The sequence below is a fragment of the Adiantum capillus-veneris genome, chromosome 14 (genome assembly GCF_014529385.1).
Source record: "Adiantum capillus-veneris isolate H3 chromosome 14, ASM1452938v2, whole genome shotgun sequence".
NCBI lineage: Eukaryota > Viridiplantae > Streptophyta > Polypodiopsida > Polypodiales > Pteridaceae > Adiantum > Adiantum capillus-veneris.
In genome coordinates this window covers 109,848,262-109,866,793 of record NC_140944.1, presented here as the reverse complement: position 1 = coordinate 109,866,793, position 18,532 = coordinate 109,848,262, and the positions used below count along the sequence as shown (strand labels likewise).

Genomic DNA, 18,532 nt, shown 5'->3' with positions numbered 1-18,532 from the left:
AATTTGTTAAAGAATCATCATCAACCTAGAAAACGACAAGAATACCTCACATCCGATACAGGCGGTTTATGTAAATGAATAAACAGGGTTTAATACAAGGTCCCGGAGCATAGACAGCGCGAATATCTTCTCCCTTTGTAACCACACTACCTCCCTTTAAGTGTCCTAGAATCAGTTGCACAAATATACAAAGGAAATATTGTACACACGGCAATACGACCAGTACTGCGGTAGTTATTTGTAATAAGCGTGTATAATCAGCTAAATTCTTCCTTCCTTGACTTGCATCCCAAGGCCCTAGCTATTCGTTTTTACAGGGCCTTGTGTATAAGGTTAGATATCATTACAACATTAGTTACACTAAATTTCTAAAATTCTGTCTTCATTAGTTTTGTGTTGGGGTACAACAGAATTTCTTGAAATGGGACATTCTGCTCTACATGGATGTAATCTTTGGTCTTCAAGACCTGCAAGAATTTGATATACACTTCAGTGCCTCACCCAACCTGTGTTCTCACACACACACACAAAAGAGACCTCCAATTTTACATGTAAACTTGAGCTCTCACACATGAAAATAGCTTGCACACAGAAATAATTAATACAACTATAAACTATATAAACTAAGATAAAGACATGAGTGCATACATATCTATGGATGAGAGAATGTACGTACGTACTTTCAACACATTCATACATCTAGATAAATCCACGAAAAACCCAAAATTCACCCTTAAAGGAAAGTGCAAGCTAAAGACTCATAGCAGTCATCTACAAAACAAAACAATCCAAATGTATGTTATAAACAGATAAAACGACATCCCCCTGGTTGTCATTGTTACCCAAATAGTGTTCCCAACCTCACACGCACACCACGTATATGCACATAAACATAAATTAACACGAAAGTCTACTTTCTAAGTTTCTTTCATGACTCTGCAGATGCAGGGCAGACTCAGCCATAATCAAGCATAGCAATAAACAAAGCCATTAGATAGGAAGTACAGACAAACTGGCAGTGGAAAGAGCTGAGAGAGAGAGAGAGAGGAGAAGAGAGAATTTTTAACTTCGTGGGAAACTATTCCAAGAGACCTCAAAGATCTATCCGACGAGAGTTGAACTCAAGACTTGTTATTCAAGAGGGAAATGGCATAACCAATCTACTACACTTGGGTGATCGAAAGGTTATACCATTTTCCTCACACACACACACACACACACACACACCCCCCCCCCCCCCCCCCCCCGCGAGAAGAAAAGAATTTTTTAACATCACGGAAAACATCGTGGAAAACTATATCAAGAGACCTCAAAGATCTACCCGACGAGAGTTGAACTCAAGACTTGTTATTCAAGAGGGAAATGGCATAACCAATCTACCACACCCGGGTGATAGAAAGGTTATACCATTTTCCTCATACAGACATCCCCCCCCCCCCCCCCACCACACACACACCCGAGAAGAAGAGAATTTTTAACATCGTGGGAAACTATCCTATCCGACGAGAGTTGAACTCAAGACTTGTTATTCAAGAGGGAAATGGCATAACCAATCTACCATACTTGGGTGATAGAAAGGTTATACCATTTTCCTCTTTTTATTCACACACACACGAGAAGAAGAGAATTTTTAACGTCGTAGGAAACTATCCCAAGAGACCTCAAAGATCTACCCGACAAGAGTTGACCTCAAAGAAGAAGAAGTGAGAGAGAGAGAGAGAGAACCAGGGTTTCAAAAAACATGCGAGCAGCCTCCCTTCTCGTTCTCCGAGCTAGTAAGCGTTCAAGCCCCAATGTTGCTCTTTGATCCAGTCTTTTTGAGCTGCTTTCCATCTCCTGAAACACTGTTTTCAAATATTTCCCCACATTCCTGTGGCGACAAAGCATGGCCAACGAGTAAGCCGCAGACACACAACAAAATGCAGTTTTGACTCTAGCAGTCAGTCTCATTATTCATGCCTTTACAAACTATCAGCTAATCATTAAAAATCCACCAGACCTGGAACGTGTAGACCATCCACTGTCGTCTTGGATTGAGACATCCTGCTCGTCACTAGAATAGTCAATTTCAGCATATGCTACATCATTGTCATCGTCAAGAAAATCTGCATACAATATGCAAAGTCATCAGCATTTGGGCCTAAAAACTAATTACATGTTATTCAGAGAACTACAACTTACAAAAACACAAAGTCTGGATATAAAATCAAGTAGAAACATAAACAGGAGATAAATAAAGAGATCAAATAAACAAAGTAATCAAGCAAGCAAGGCCAAACAGGGAAGGAGAAAAGATACATGGAACGGTCGAAAAGGACCCATAATGTGTACCAACAATCTACTTGGACTAAAGCTCCCTCCTAGCTCTTCACTGTAACACTCAATGATCATCTAAAAGCAGATGGACAGTGTCGACGTCTCATCACACTAACAGCACATATTAAGCATCTTTCCTTCTGTTGTACAAACAACATAACAACCCACCAGAATACCTTTTAAGTTTTTGCAAAGTTGAAACGTCTCAAAAGACCACCAGCCCTAAAGCTGATAGCTGATCTTCTTAATTTAATAGGAAAAGGACAAATTGTTAACCTCCTTAATTAATATTAAGGGTACAACAACTCCTGGAGTTCTTAATTAAGGTACAACTGGTGATGAGATATCATCACCAGTTGTACCTTGATTGGTCTCATGGACCACTTTGGCCTTTAAGAGACATTTAAAAACCTTTCTTTCTTTCTTTCCCTTAAAAGAAACACAAACTAAGAGTCTATGTAAATACCTGAAACGATCCAAAAGCAGGAAGAATAGTTCTAGAGAAATAGCAGGCAGACATGGTTTTAAACCTGACTCAATGAAAGCATATTCACAGCCCAAACGACCCTAGTTGCCCATCAAAGCAACAGCACCGTCCTCAACAATGAATGTAACTCTAAAAGGTATTGAGAGACTTTCAAACTGCTGAGTCATGTTGTTCGAACACATGTCCTGTTCTCAAGACTAAAAGTAGTAGATAAATAGCCGGACTCAATATAGAGTGTGCAAGTACAAGCACGTTCAACTTTTGTCCTACATTTGATGAACTTCTTGAACAGAATTATCTACAGGGAAAAGTTGGGTAAGAATGTTATGATAATGTCCAAAGCAATTCTAGTAATGTCTATTTTGCATTCTGCACAAACGTTTTAAACTTTTTAATTCAATGTCTAGATAATGTGAAAGTGGCCAAAAGCCCAAATGACTTTAAAAACATTTTAGAAACCGTGGAAGCCTCCTGCATGGAGCTTGCATGCACATGAAGTTACATACAAACTTATGGGAATCATCCATAAGACCATATTAATAAGGATTCTATATAGCATTTAGTAGCAACTAATGCTACAAAATCCCCACTACCTTCATCACTACTCAATAGTGGGTGCAGAACCTTAAATAAATAAATGTTTCTAGAACAACACACATCACACGGACAAATGCCCATACACCAATGCACATGTCTATGTACTATGCTTCTACCATGGAAACAAAGATGCACGCCACACTCATAATGAAGCATAGCACTAAACAAAAGCATTAGACAGGAAGAAGTACAACACCAAAATGGTAGCGAACAGGGCACGTGTACCACTAAAAATAGAGAGGAATTCCTGGTTCCAACATCTCAACTCATCCCAACTCAGACAAAACTCAATTTGCAATATGACTTGAACATATACCTACATGTATCTAGAAAAATCCCAGCTTCACGTATAAAGGAAAGTGCCGGTTACATATGCCCTTACAATAGTCATCCACACAAAAACATACCCATCAGTTCCATGATCCATCGTAAATGGCACAGCCCCCATTAGCATTATCATTACCATAAGGCATTTGATCTACCAAGATCTTATAACCGTTGACCTGATCGGGGGAGAATGTCTCTCAGATTATATTTGAGCATCAATTGATGGACAATTGGGAAAGTAGAATCTAGAGAATGTCAAGTTGCCTTTGCAAAGAAACTTCTTCCACCCACAAAATTACAACCAAGCAGATGGCAAAATTGTTCTCATAAAGCATGGCACAGCTTCCTACTGTAGTTGAAAGAGATCATTAAATACCATTTTCTTTTTGAGAGCATTGAAACCACATTGACACCTGTGCAAGGATATGCCAGGATTTGATGTATTTTGTTGAGTCAATGCAATTCAAGCTCATATGAGCATTTTATACAAATAAAAATAAAAATTATTAAAAAAAACCACATTGAAACTGATTATGCCACCTTCTGAAATCTTTTGAGACCTTTTCAAGTTTTAGACATGAAAAATAATGTATCTTATCCCCCGAATTTTTGAAGTATTCAGGGTGCATTTCAGCTCTAAGAGTCTTGTGTTAGTCTCAGAGGTGCCTCGATTCTTTGTTCGATTAGTGAACAGTGTTTTCTAGCAATGCATTCCACACTACAAGATAAATCAGCCATGATAATAATCTGTATATTCAATTTAAAGCAACACAAATCCATCCTATGTCCTCACAAGTTGGATATATAACTTTTAAAGATGGAAATCTATCCCGCCCTTTAAAAGGCTAACTTCACTAACTCGCAATTTCCACTTGCAAAAATAGTTAATCACACCAAAGTTAACCAAACACAAGAGCAAGCAGTTCAGAATGACAACATACTGGTTCTGAATATTAATGAGGTTTTTTCATCACCAAACCGATTTAACATCAAATCAAAAATGAATAGTGAAGGAGGTACAAAATGAAATTATTTTTGTTGCAAAATCAAAAATAACGCCAAATCACCAAAAATAAAAAACTAGTACCTGTATCTCCTTCAGGTTCTGCAGCAGCCATTTCCTGCAAAGTGAAGTGAACCATGGAGTTTACTCAGAAAGAGATTCATTTGAGATGTTTCCCAGAAAAACGCAAAACACAAGGTTAGTAGTTTTCAATAGCGCTTACAGCTATTTACCTCATCATTGCTGTGTTGATGCGTTTCCTCTTCAAACACAACAGACTTAGTTGTTTTAACTTCTTCTTCTTCAGTGTCTCCAATGTCAACACCTGTAGCCTGATATACTGGCATCAATGCAGCATCCTTCCCGCCTGATGGTATGCACAAAGCTTCTGAATTAGCATCCTCCTTCGGTGAAACGATCTCCCCTTCATGAGAAGCTTGCTTATCTAGGTCAACACTAGGTAAATCCTGTTCCTCCATACCTACAATATCCTGCTGCACGACACCTTGATCAACGACTCCTCTACTTGTGTCACCTTCAGAAAAACCACTGACCAATAAAGTTTCTAGTTCTCTTTGAAGCTCAGAACCTTGAGCACCTTGCTCCTCTGTTCTCGTCTCCATTACATCTTTGTTCCTTGTATCCTCTTTGACTTCTGCATCAGGAAATGAAACTGCTTGCCCTTCTTTTCTATCAAGTACTTCAGTACCCACCTCAATCGCAGAAGGCTCCTCAGCTCTCACCGTTTCTGCACCTCCTGCTTGCATCAAACCCCCAAAAGGATTTTGTAAAACTGCTGTCTCATCTTCTACAGCTCCCTTTGGCAGCTCCAAACCCTTGTCTAATAAGCAAGTTTCAACATTTCCCATGCCCTGGTTTAAGCAAGCATCTTCATTAGCAGACACCTGCTTCGCAGTATTCTCAGGCAAGAGATTCTCAGTAGTGCCAACAGCTTCACTGGGACATGCATCTTTCATAGAAATCCTCTTCACATAATGCGCCAAAAGATCTGTGTCTTCTGCATTATCCAGCTCACTGCAATCCTCTCTCACAGCTTCCAAGGCGGCTTGCTTCGCCTCTGCAGCACCAGTCAAAGGACGAGGCCTTGATTCATGCCCATGTAAGACATCATGGTAAAGGTCAAGAAGATCAGAAGAAATTTCTGTCAAAAAACACCAGACAATTTGTAAGTCACTATGTCACTGGCATAATTGCACAACTCGAGCCTTGAATAACAAGACAATCAACTATCTATCTTCATAATTTCAGAAAAGTCTGAGCTTACAAACTAGAAAAAGGGCTAAAACACTTGCACATCACACATAACACAAAGAGGCGCACACACATTTACAAAGGGTATATATAAGAGTAGAAGTCAAATCGTATATAAGACTAATTTGAATGCAATGCTCAAATAGGCAGAAGGAACCACCTGAAAATGGTCCAGACCAAAGAGAAGGGCAACATATACCTTACATATGGCATTCCCTATGTTCCATAGAGAGTCAGCTTTAAAATCAAGGACATTAACAAAGTGAAGTACTTGATTCTAAACTCCAAATTGAATCATATCATATAAATATCAAAAATAAGCAATTTCTTGGTCCCAAAATAAGCAATGAATTGGAATGAAGCATTGAACAACAAGTTTAACAACATCCTTCAAAACTTGACAGTGTAGGACCTTGATTCACTGCTTCTCCACACAGGAAGTGAAACATCATTACCTTTGTCGTACATATGCTGGCTAATAGTTATGACATCCCACACATCATCAGTGCCCAAGAATTATGGGTATAGTTACTTCCTAATTAAAACTTACATTACAAAACCAACCACCCAAGTTTCCAAAAATTCTATGAATCTTAACTTCTGACCCTCATCGATTTTTTTGTATTATATCCACAAATTTTTCACTCATGGGCTTGTTTTAAGTATGTTTTTGTGTCATTAGTTGAATGAACAAAAGTGGTTTTTGGCAGAATGTGTTCTTGCCTTTTTCCCCCCTTAGCATCTTGACAAAAACCACCTTTCTCCATCTATTTGAAAGTGGTTAAGTGAGATGATCCTTTAAATCGAAAAATTACTTATGATAAAACTAACAGCTCTTGGTGATTGTACACGCCAAAGTTTCATTGCTACTTCAATATGGGCATGGTAATGTATGCCTGAAAGGACACAATATGATCATTTCTACCTAAATAGTCATGAGATAAGCAAAGCCACATTTCTAAATAACTTTGGTCACTTCTACCAGGACCAGTCAATTTCCTCACAATGTCGATTAAATCATACTCCACAAAGCTAAAAAAGGGACACTTATTTGAATTTTGCACCCCAAGCACGGTGTAGCATTCGTTATTACCAGGTAAAGTAGGCTCATCGAAATTCTCTTGGCCTTCACATTCCCTGAGAAAACCCCACACTTCACGCCGAGTACAAGGCGCCTTGCGTCTCTCTCGACGGATGTCATCTGCACTTGCTAGCTGTTGCCTTATGACACTGTTCTCCAGCAAAAAACATTGAGTCAGGGTTAAAAACTAGCATGAAGCATGAAGGTTATAATGCATCTTAACTCGAGCCATACTCACTCTCCATGCAAGACTGCCATGCTATCCAACTCAACTTTTCGTCTTTTGGGAGTAGCTCTTGATAGCAACCTCGGTCTTTTGCTTACAGCCCTTGATTTAGGCGGTTTTTGCGCAATTGGTGTTGACACAACATTGAATGCTTGAGTTCTTCGCCCTGACAGAATGCAAACCCATCGACAACTTAAAAAAATGTTTCAAAAAAGATTTTTAAGCATGAGTGCTTGTATACTAACCTAGAATAGATGCCAGCACATCATCATCCCCAGGGATGGAATTGAAATTGGGTATAGATAAGACAGATGTTCTTGGAGTTGGAAAAGGAGTTTCAACCCTCAAACCAGGTGTTTTATCGAATTCAGGCAGTAAGAATTCTTTTGTTGCTCCCCCAATGATATGACTGTGAAACTTATTCCTGTCTAGCTCTAAACCTGGCATTCTGTCATGTGACATGCCCTCTTGAAGTAAAGGAAAACTGGCACTTCTGTCTTGCCGATTATAAGCTGACCTCAATGTCTCACATTCTTCCACGGCCATTGGTAGCATCAATGAAGCATTGACTCCCAATTGAGAAGCATTGCATTGTTGGGCTGTGGGCTGCAATAGGGAACCTTCAATAGCAGCTGAATTCTTCTCCACAGCCATATGCTCCATGTGTCTGGATGGAAGGACATTTTCCATGGGCGAATAGGATCCTGTCCTTGCAGATAATGAAGGGCTGACGCAAGTTGGAGAAGTAAATGGTCCTATAGACCCCTGTCCACCAGTCATGGTGCTCAGCAGCATGCTAGGTGGTTGAAAGCCTGGGGTTCCAGTTCCAACTCCAACCAAAGTCTGTGAGTTGTATGGGCCAACCGGAAGACCTTGCTGTTGAAAATGGGCGGAAACAACAGCACTTGAGGGCGTAGCCCGTTGACTATTTACCGACGACAATAAATTGCCATTTGATTGGGCCAAAGAGGCTCCAGAAGGCATCAAGAAGGAATCAGAAGCATTTGTCAGAAATTGAGAACCTCCAGGCAGTACGTCTGCCCTACTATGTTGTGAAACTGGCTTTTGCAGGAAGCTAGGGAAAGCAGTAGACACTGCAGCTGCATTCTCCTCAACTGAAGGTAGTTGAGCACTCTCCATGACAGGAGTTTTTGCAGTTACATTCACATCATGATTTGTAGAGTTGCCCCACTGACTATGCATTGACGACAATAAAGAACTGTTTGATTGAGGCAAAGAAGCTCCATAAGCTATCTCCAAGGAATCAGAAGCATATACTGGGAACTTAGGAGTAGACATTGCAGCAGCATGGTCCTTGATGGACTGTACGTGAGCATTGTCCATCACTGAAGATACTGCAGCTGCATTCTCATGATTTGAAGTGTTATCCTGTTGATTATTTACCATCATCAATGAAGCACTGTTTGATTGGGGCAAAGAGGCTCCAGAAGCTATCCCAAACGAGCTAGAGGCGTTTTCCGGGAACTTGGGACCCTGATGCACTACATCTGTCCTACTCTGTTGCAAAAACGTCTGTTGCGGAAAGCTAGGGAAAGCGATACACGCTGCAGATGTATTCTCCTTGACTAAAGGTACCTGAAAATTCTCCGTGACTGAAGTTGCTGCAGCTGCATTCTCCACATAATTTGAAGTGTTACCCCATTGACTACTTACCGATGGCAATAAGGTGCTGTTTGATTGGGGCGAAGAGGCTCCGGCAGCAATCCGTAAACAATCAGAGGCATTTTCTGGAAACCTAGAGCCTTCATGCAGTACATCTGTCATGCTCTGTTGCAAAAATGCCTGCTGAGCAAAGCTAGGGAAAGCAGTAGACACTGCAGCTGCATTCTCCTTGACTGAATGTCCCTGAGCATAATCCATGACTGAATTTACTGCAGCTGCATTCCCCTTGACTACATTTTCAGATTCTGTGGACCACACCCCGTTAATTTCATTCGAATTAGCAGCCTGCTGAAGGGTGAACCCTTGAAAAGAAGCACTGCTCGGACTTCTAATTGCTAAATTGGTAGAAGAGGCCCAGGGGCTTGGAATCTGATGTGCTGGCAAAGACCCAGGAAGTGTTTCAGATGCAACTATTCTTTCAGGATGTCCTGCAAAAGACGGTGAGATTCTTCCTGCATTGTCAACAGTAAACTCCTTGTGCATAGGCAGGGATGTCTCATCAACCAATGCTGGAGTGGAAGGCTCGTCTGGTGGGCAGTATTCCTGATTGAGATCAGGGGTGCACGCCTCAAGGGCACGTGGAGTATAGGGCTGAAAGCCCGGGGTGTCATGGTTTTTATAAGTAAAATCAAGTTCTTTTCTTGGAGCAACTTGAACGTCAGCATGTTCAATCACCCGGTCAATAGAAATTGCTTGAACCAAGTTATTCGGACAGTTGTCCCTTTCAGGAATACCAAGAACAGCTTTGGCCCTTTCTCCAAGCAGATCAACCTCATGGCATCCTGAATTTACAGGCTCATGATGATTATCAATTTCCATAAGTGTAACTTCATGTTCACAACCGACTGATGGACCTGCCACACTGCGAAATTGGGAGTATACAAACAGTGAAGGGGATCCCATGTAATATCTGATTAACCTTTGCATTAAAACTTCAAGGGACTTACTTTTCCTTGAACAAAAGTTCTGAGTTGCTTTCATCTCCAACCGGAGGAAGTGTCCTGCTGCCAACATGCAACATAAAATCTAATGAACAACTTTGACTGACCAACATCGATGTATTTTAAAAGCCAACTTTAGAGTCATACTCTTCTTTAGGTAAAGTTGATGATGTGCTTGCACCGGATGCCGAGCGCGCTTTGTCTGCTAAAAAATCCTGAAAATTTACTAACATTGGTAAATTTGAGAAGTATCATGGTCTTTTGAACATTTTTGGGTAATAATTATCAACTCTACCTGCTTGCCCAATACATACCGCCCCCATAGAACTCAAAGAAAGACCCAACAAAGTTAACTGACGTACAATCATGTCAGTGCTAACCCATTAAGAAATCAGAGTCCATAGTGTCTGAATTAAATATGCCACTACACTGCCTTTCCTTTCCTTATGTAAGGCATGTCTAAGGTAATAACCAATCCCATGTCAGAGCTAACCCATTAAGAGATCAGAGTCTGAATTAAATATGTCATTAAGCCACCTTTCCTTTCCTTATGTAACGCATGTCTCAGGTAATAACCAATCCATTATCAAACCTGATTTCTTTAACTATCTTCTAAGCATCATTCATGTGTGAAACAACAATCAGCTTCATGTTAAACAGTCCTAACAACAAATCAGAAAGATCAAAATGTACAGTCAACAGTTGCATGACAAACACAGTGACAAAAATAGGCCTCAATTGACAATCCCTAAAATATAGAGGAAAACATACCTCATCGAAGTCAAATCCGAGAGAGACATAGCCTCCATCACCAAACCTCTCTGGACAGACACAGACCAGAAAATAACCCAAACCATTAACAAGTATGAATACTACTGGTCTTGATGTAGTATACTTCTGGTATTAAGCTTCCGTACACCCTACAAAGCTGGAAGGCAGGAAGATTCAACTGACCATCCAGTCCAAACTGGGATGAGCCAAGGTATGGATTGTGGTCTACAGTATCCTGTAGTGTTATCTGCTCTCTAGTTGTTACATGTTGATCCACAAAATTCCTAGAAGATTAAGAAGGAAAAATGGATGGTACAATGAGCGTACAATTGCCGGGAGGAAGAGATAACACAGCCATCTAAGAAAATTACCCGTTCAGGTGAAGAAAAGAGCTTTCGGAATCCGGGACCAGTTCTAACTCATCAAAATCGAACGTCTCCGGTAATGTGATCGTATGAAATGGAGCAGTTGTTGCTTCTGGCGGAAGATCAACAGCTGCGGAATGAAATGCTTGCTTGATCTTACCAAGTGTCTCACTACAGTCGTTAAAAAGATAGTTGACTTGCCGCGAATAAATTCGCACAACTCCCAGTAGAAGGTGTCCTGACAGGCGAAGAGCGATAGGAACTTCCGGAAACAGAATCGAGTCTTCACCAAATCGAAAAACCCTTCTTAGATACTCTTAAAAACCACTGTCTTCTGTACTAAATTGAAAATGCCCAATTTTTCCCTCCCAGGGTTAATGTATACGATGATGCGCCTAAGACTGGATGAATTATACAATGATGTGCGCATGGCTGGGAATTGGCCAAATTTTTCACCCCTGTGTTGGTGTGTGTGATGATGTGTCTATCTATGACTCTAAGGTTATACAATGATGTGCAAATGGCTGGAAAACTGAGCTTCTTATAGATGCCATGTTTGATTGTAAACTATATAGCTACCTGTAGCTACAAGCATGAGCGGTGCACGAACATACATACCTACAGTGACTCCAATGTCTGTTTCTGCAACTTGATTTTTGCGAAGCTTTCTTTCAAGGTGTGCAGCAATCCATATGGTACCTAGCGGTCCCTTCTTTGCTAAGATGAACTGAGAATAGAACATTGTAGAGGATTTGCAGCAAACAGAGGTGCAAACTCAGCCGAACAATGAAAGAGTATCCCTGTAATGAGTCCGGTTCAATGTCAAGCTCAAGCAGTAGTATATGTGTCAGCTCGGCTTGCACTTTCTCAGGAGAATGGCAACTTTCGCTGATTTGCAGAGATGCGTTGTGTTGAAACCCAGATAAAATCCCCTGTTCCATAAACCTGTTTGCCCATTTGCTTAAGTGACCGGAAACACGACTCTGCTACGCATTCTTACATGCCCTGCAGCTGATGCGAGTCTTCCAGCTACCTCCAGATCATGCGCAAAATCCGTGCGTCTTCATGTAATTCCCCTGCTGTTGCGAAAATGGCTCTTCAAATGGTAAAGAAAACTGCAAAAAGGTCAGATTTGTGGGCACGGAGAATAGAAATTTTTGCGGAAACAGGGGCTCGATTCCAGGGAGTAATTGAAAATGGGGTTGCGAATTGAGGATCGGGGACTGTGAAGGCTACTGTGTGTGTGGGGGGAGGCGGGGGGAGCACGCGGGCGCGCGTACTTCTTAGAAGCAAAATGAGCTAGGTGAAAATTGAAACAGTCAATGTGAACACAGCTGGGCGACTTTGAAATGCGAGGTGAGAACTCTGCGATGTATCATGTAGCTATGGTAATGCTTTGCGCTCTCTCTCTCTCTCTCTCTCTCTCTCTCTCTCTGTGTGTGTGCGCGTAGTTGATTGGAATTTGGGATGCCTTGACCAGATCTATAAAACACCTTTCACTTCCCCATTTGCTTTTCTGGTTTCAATAAACAAGCAGCAGGTCACAATATATCTTTTGCATTGCCATCAACCAACCAAACCGTCCCCTCTCTCTCTCTCTCTCTCTCTCTCACTCTCATTCATAGGAGGACATGATTGAGCAATAAGCCTACCCTATTCTGTCAACCGGTGTTAGTTCAGTTGGTAGAGTCATAACCTCTGTGTTTAAGGTCTTGGGTTCAATCTTCCTTTGGCGACCTGAAGACACATGTTCCAAGTTCTTAGGGGCTGTTCTCATATACGGATGTGTGTGTGTGATGGGATGCCTCTCTCCCTACCTGTGAGACCGTTGTACATAGGGTGTGTGCGTGTGTTTCAAAGTTCTTGTACTCTCAAAAAAAAAAAAAAAAAAAAAAAAACCTACCCTATTCAGCACCCCAATCTGCTCCCCTCATGACTCATGACCAAGAGGAGTGCTTTAGTGTTAGAGCTACCTTTGTTAACAAAATCCAAAGCTAAAGACAAATGAAGGGTTGGCAAAAGAAAAAATATTTGGCCTCTCTCATAGGTAAGATGTAGCTCTTAATGTTCGAGAAAGGTTTGTCTCAACTCAACCTAGAGCCAATTGACAATGCATATTAGTCCACCTAGAGGCAAGACACTATTATAGTTATGGTGCAAGTCTAGGGCAACCAGCATGAGGCCAACACACACACAGACATAGAGAGAGAGAGAGAGAGAGAGAGAGAGAGAGCGAGAGAGAGAGAGAGAGAGAGAGAGAGATGATGTGTTTGTAGAGAATAAATACCACAAGCAAGACTATGTGATAGACAATCCAAAGTGCAAGAAAACATACCTTCCTTGCCCGAGATTCACATTTTTTATAATTGTGGTTAAAGGCAACGGGTTTCTACTGATGTAAAATAACCTTGTTTAGTCACATTTCTCATATTGTAGATGCCAATTTGGTCCTATGGCTCTCCAGTTTAAACACACATCAAGGAGGTGTACAAAATGTATAGCAACCAGTAGCCCAAGTTCAAATATATCACTCAATTATGCACATTAATAGAGCATCCATAAGAATTTGTTGTCTATCCAAGTCCCTAATACAAGAATTGGATAGTTGGCCTATATACATTCATTGTATTAAAAGGTTAAATTGGAGAATGTTAATCATTTTATCAAATTGTTACGAGAGAAGGTAGTTGTAGCAAGAGCTACTTTTGAGGGCTTAGAGATTCCAAAGACAATTATGACTCCATCCAAAAGTGGAGAAAAATTTGTTCTTCAAATTAAAACCAAGGGTAAGATTTCTCAAAATTAAAGCTTATGAGTGTAGCTTGACGAAAGGTTATTTAAACTTCATCTTTCAAATGAATGATTTGGGTAGCCCTTCAAATATGGCCCTTTCCATTGTCCTCAATGCCTCTTTATCCTCTAAAACTATATAAGAGGAGAAGACAAACATTCACAACACACAATTGACCCCCAACAAAAGCATCCACCCATATGCTCATTTGTGAAACAAGCCCCTTCAAGCCACATGAGTAACCGCTTTAATTGTGCAAGCTTTATGAACATTTTCAACCTACATAAAGCCTTAGTAAAGCATTAAAGCTAACAATAATGAGAATTTTTCCATCAACATGCCTCACAAACATTAAGTGATCCGCAATAGACTGCCTTAAACCAATCTTTATCAAGAACCTACTTATCTTCTCACACCATGCTCTAGATGCTTGCCTCAAACCATAAAGTGCTTTCTTCAATCTACACATGTGGTGCAAAAAAATTAGGGCGCTCATAATCTTCAAATTGTGTCATGTAAACTTCTCTTGCAAGTCACCTTTTCTTTACATCCATCTACAATAACTTCCAGTCATGCAAACTCGCCATGGCTATCACCGTTCTCGCTATTACTTTCTTTTCAACTAGACTAAATGTATCATCGTAGTCACGACCTTGTGTTTGTGCATAATCTTTAGCAACCAACCTTGCCTTGTATTGTTCCACACTATTATATGACTTACTCTTTGTATACCCACTTTGAACCAATTGCTTTCTTTCTAAGAGCTTCCATCTCATTATCCATTGCTTCTAATTCCAACTTTCCAATTGCCTCTTGAAAATGCATGGGCTCTTTATGTTGCACGACAGAAACTATATATGCACATTGCTTACACATATAACCATTGTATGTCAATCTATTCATTGGATACTATAGACTTTTTTCCCTTCTTGATTGTGGTGCACTCATTTCTTCAAACCTTGCATGTGGGGGACCTTACTTCTTAACATGTTTACTACCAAATGTTCTCAAATGAGATAAACCATTCACTTTATAAAAAAATTCATCATTAGAACTCTCTTCAAACACTTTCTTTTTTCCTTTGTCATCTTGCTACATGTCAAATAAATGGGCAACCCATGGGTTCACACTTCCTGTACTCTCTTTTGACATTAAATGGGCAACCCATGGGTTCACACTTCCTGGACTCTCTTTTGACATTTGTGGTCGTGAAACATTTTTTGTAGATGATCGTGTCTCATCAATCACATGATGAACATTTTTGTTATCTTCACAAGAATCTTTTACCATGATTGTCTTTCACTACTAGAGATCAATTCAATACCGACTTCCAATTACTGACGTCGTTGGTAGGCATCGGTATGTGCATTGCTAAAACTAAAGGGAGACCCATTTTTATTAAAAAAAATCAAATTTTTGATAACCCACGCCGATACCAATGCCTATAACCATGGTAATTTTGATGCCTGTACCAACGCCACCTGCAAAACAAAACCTGCGGGCTCATTTCTGCATTTTTTGCTCCATTTTCTCTTCTTCTTCTCTTGCACCTTTGCTGCAAATCTATGCCATAGCTCCAAAACTGCCATTCTAGGACCTACGCGGCTGAAGATTTGCACTCACACACTCTTCTGCAACAAGAAGGTAAGGTTTTTATTGAGATTTATGTTGGATTTTTGCATATGTGTGTGTGTGTGTGTGTGTGTGTGTTTCCTTGCATGTTCTACAAAAATCGCTGAAGTTATTTGTGCTCACATATGCCGCATGTGAGTGATCCATCTTTTTCTTTTCCAACATACACACAAACACACATGTACATAAACACATAAATAAATACAAATGCGCATAAATTTACACATAACATGCACACACACACACACACACATTTTCACAAAAAATATTAATTTAAAATATAAAATTTGTTATTTTTAAATTTTAACTAAATGTTATCATTCACAAACAAATATATTGATAATTTTTTATTATAAACATATGATAAGAAATTTATTGAGTTACTTTGATTTAGATTTATTTATATTTACTTATTTTATTTTTTTGTAATTTTATTCAAAATTCATGCGGTACTTTTAAGTTGTGGCATGTTGTAGGTCAAATTAATTGTTAATTATGTTAGCGACCTAGCCTATAGTGTTAAATTAATAGGGTTTGGTTGTTTCAAGAGACTTGTTTACAACTTGCCATTTAGGTTTAAGTTACATTCTTAGGGTTTTACCATCTCAATTAGTCTGGTTGGCCATCCTATAGTACTAGTTTGGCTAGTAGTTAGTTTGGCTAGCTATTAGGAGTTGTTACATCGCTTAGAGTAAAGCGGCTTTTGGTTTGACCACCGCTAGGAGTTGGCCTTGTAAAAGCGTTTAGGGCCGGTCGTGTAAAGACGCTCTAAACTGATTTAGAAAATCTTAGTTCGGCAATTTTGGTATGTAGTGTTTAGACGTCGCTTAGGGTTGGTCGTGTTTGGCCGCTTAGGGTTTAGTACACGTGACTTTGGATGTTTCAGTCCACTCAGGGCTAGTTGCTTAGGACTAGCCGCTCATGGTTATCGATTTTTGCTTTAAATCAACTTAGTGTCACATTAGTTTAGCCATTTTAATAATCCATTTAGGGTTAGCCTCTTAGGGTAAGCGATTGAGTTGTTTTGGTCCACTTAAGGTTAGCGGCATTTGCTTTGTCCGCTAGGAGTTGGCCTTGTTAAGGTGCTTAGGGCTGCCATATAAAGATGCCCTTAACCGACTTAGGTTTGCGAATCGCTTCAATTTAGTCATTTCAATCTGCTTAGGGTTTGTCGTGTAAAGGCGCTTAGGGTTGGCCGTGTAAAGTTGCGTAGAGTGCTAGTGTTAGGGTTTGTCCTCTACATGCATTGTCATGTAGACATGGGTGTGTACTCATGTCGCACCCACGAATATAGGCATTGACTAATAAGACGATAATATAACCCATTGGTCCTGATCTCCGTGTACCTTTAGACCAAGGTGTGCGTGGATCGAGCATGGCTAGAGAATGTGAGGTAGTTTACACTATTATACGCTTTTAGTTTGTTCGATTAGGGTTGGTCATGCAAAGACACTTATGGTTTGGTCGATTAGGGTTAGCAGCTTTTGGTTTGGCCGATTAGGGTTGGCCGTGCGAAGACACTTATGCATGATTTGATCGATTAGGGCTAGTGGCTTTTGGTTTGGCTGATTACGATTGGCCATGCAAAGACGCTTATGGTTTGGCTGATTAGGGTTAGTGGCTTTTGGTTTAGCCGATTAGGGCTGGTTGTGTGAAGATGCTCACGATTTGGCTAATTAGGGCTATCGGCTTTTGGTGTAATAGAAACTTTATATTTTATTTAGTGCAACTGACAAGTGGAAAAACCATGACCGATCTATAGGCCACGCAAAAGGACATCACATTTATGTATATTTTATTATTCAAGTGCTCTTTATGAGCTATGGCAATTTATTGTCCGGTCGGCCAATGTGTATTCATTTTGAGCATTCAAGAAATCTATAAATAACTACATGCAAGAGGAAAATGCTCACTCTTGCATGGGGGGAGATTGCACCCAATGCATGTGCCTATTCTCTTCTTTCTCCTCTCTTCTCTCTCACCGTGTCAGTGTAGCACTCCGCTCTAGGAGGTGCATCTGCACACGCTCGCTCACTCTATCTTGCTCTCTGTTTCTCTCCGTTCGCGTATAGCTCCGATTATGTGCAAATGTGATTAGGAGGTATGTAGATCTCTTGGTTTATGTGTGAAGTATGTTGTTTTCAATATTTTGCAGGGCCTTCCACGCCTGTGTTTGTAGCATTGGTATCAGAGCTATGACTACGCTCCTTGGCATAGAACAGTCATGACTATGGAAACTTTTTCCTACAACCGTGGAAGATACGAAGGAGGAGATTTTTTTTTCCAACTTCAATGCAGCAAACACAAGGATCTTGGTAATTGAGCAATCCAAATTAGAATTAAGGCATCAAAACCATATATGTTTATGGTGTCGGTGCAACTCAAGGGAGCTATATAGATGAGCTAATTAAGTAATTTATTATGTTTCTTTTGTGTTTTTTCTATTATTGAATCTAGTATGTTTGCACAATTTGCCTTCAAGAAGAGAGATAATTATGATTTAGCAGTACAACAAGGGACGATGTAGTAATTAGATGCAAATTGATGATCGAGAAGAAATAGGATAAATTTCTTTTTGCCCTATTAGGAAAGGAGGAAGAAGAATAGATCGAAAAGTAAGAAGAATATTTAGAGAAGTTTTAAATGCCATAGAAGTTGAGCTCGGAAGGACATAGAAGCTAGAAAGATGTCGACTTCATGGATACATTCAACGAGTCTTAAAATAAAAAACTCTTATTCAAAGGAGTTTCCAATATCGCTTTAATGCCATATGTGAAACAACCCTAAGAGGTTTATTAAAAAAAATCATAAAATTTGAGGCATTTGCAAGTGGAGCATCAGATTATATACTGCATGCATTGAGAAGGACCGCGTGAGGACAACAAGGAGCTACAACAAGTGAAAGATGACAAGGCATAGAGAGAACGGCGAAGTTCTGTTGATTGCAGCAGTCATCGGAGGCAATTCATTTTGCACAAAGCAAGAAATCCATAACCACGCATGCACAAGGTCAAACGTCATCTACAATGTTACAACACCT

The 18,532-nt window shown here is 40.1% G+C and overlaps 1 protein-coding gene across 4 annotated transcripts; it reads right to left on the bottom strand.

Annotated features, from left to right (window-relative positions):
• Nucleotides 1-51: 51 nt before the first annotated feature.
• On the bottom strand, nucleotides 52-12,514 carry LOC147442921 (uncharacterized). Of its 4 annotated transcripts, none has more exons than XM_086528905.1 (14): nucleotides 11,688-12,514; nucleotides 11,076-11,352; nucleotides 10,888-10,988; nucleotides 10,705-10,754; nucleotides 10,081-10,148; nucleotides 9,940-9,996; nucleotides 7,555-9,854; nucleotides 7,322-7,475; nucleotides 7,096-7,232; nucleotides 4,964-5,892; nucleotides 4,815-4,848; nucleotides 2,000-2,105; nucleotides 1,726-1,870; nucleotides 52-467 (listed from the first exon to the last, which is right to left on the bottom strand). In XM_086528905.1, the coding sequence occupies exons 1-14, from the start codon at nucleotides 11,809-11,811 to the stop codon at nucleotides 369-371; spliced, it is 4,581 nt and encodes a 1,526-aa protein (XP_086385031.1). In that variant the 5' UTR covers nucleotides 11,812-12,514; the 3' UTR covers nucleotides 52-368. The 4 variants fall into 4 exon arrangements, with proteins under 4 accessions (XP_086385031.1, XP_086385032.1, XP_086385034.1 ...); XM_086528906.1 differs by having other exon boundaries at nucleotides 9,940-9,993; XM_086528908.1 differs by lacking the exons at nucleotides 10,705-10,754; nucleotides 10,888-10,988; nucleotides 11,076-11,352 and having other exon boundaries at nucleotides 9,940-9,993; nucleotides 11,688-11,809.
• Nucleotides 12,515-18,532: the final 6,018 nt, after the last annotated feature.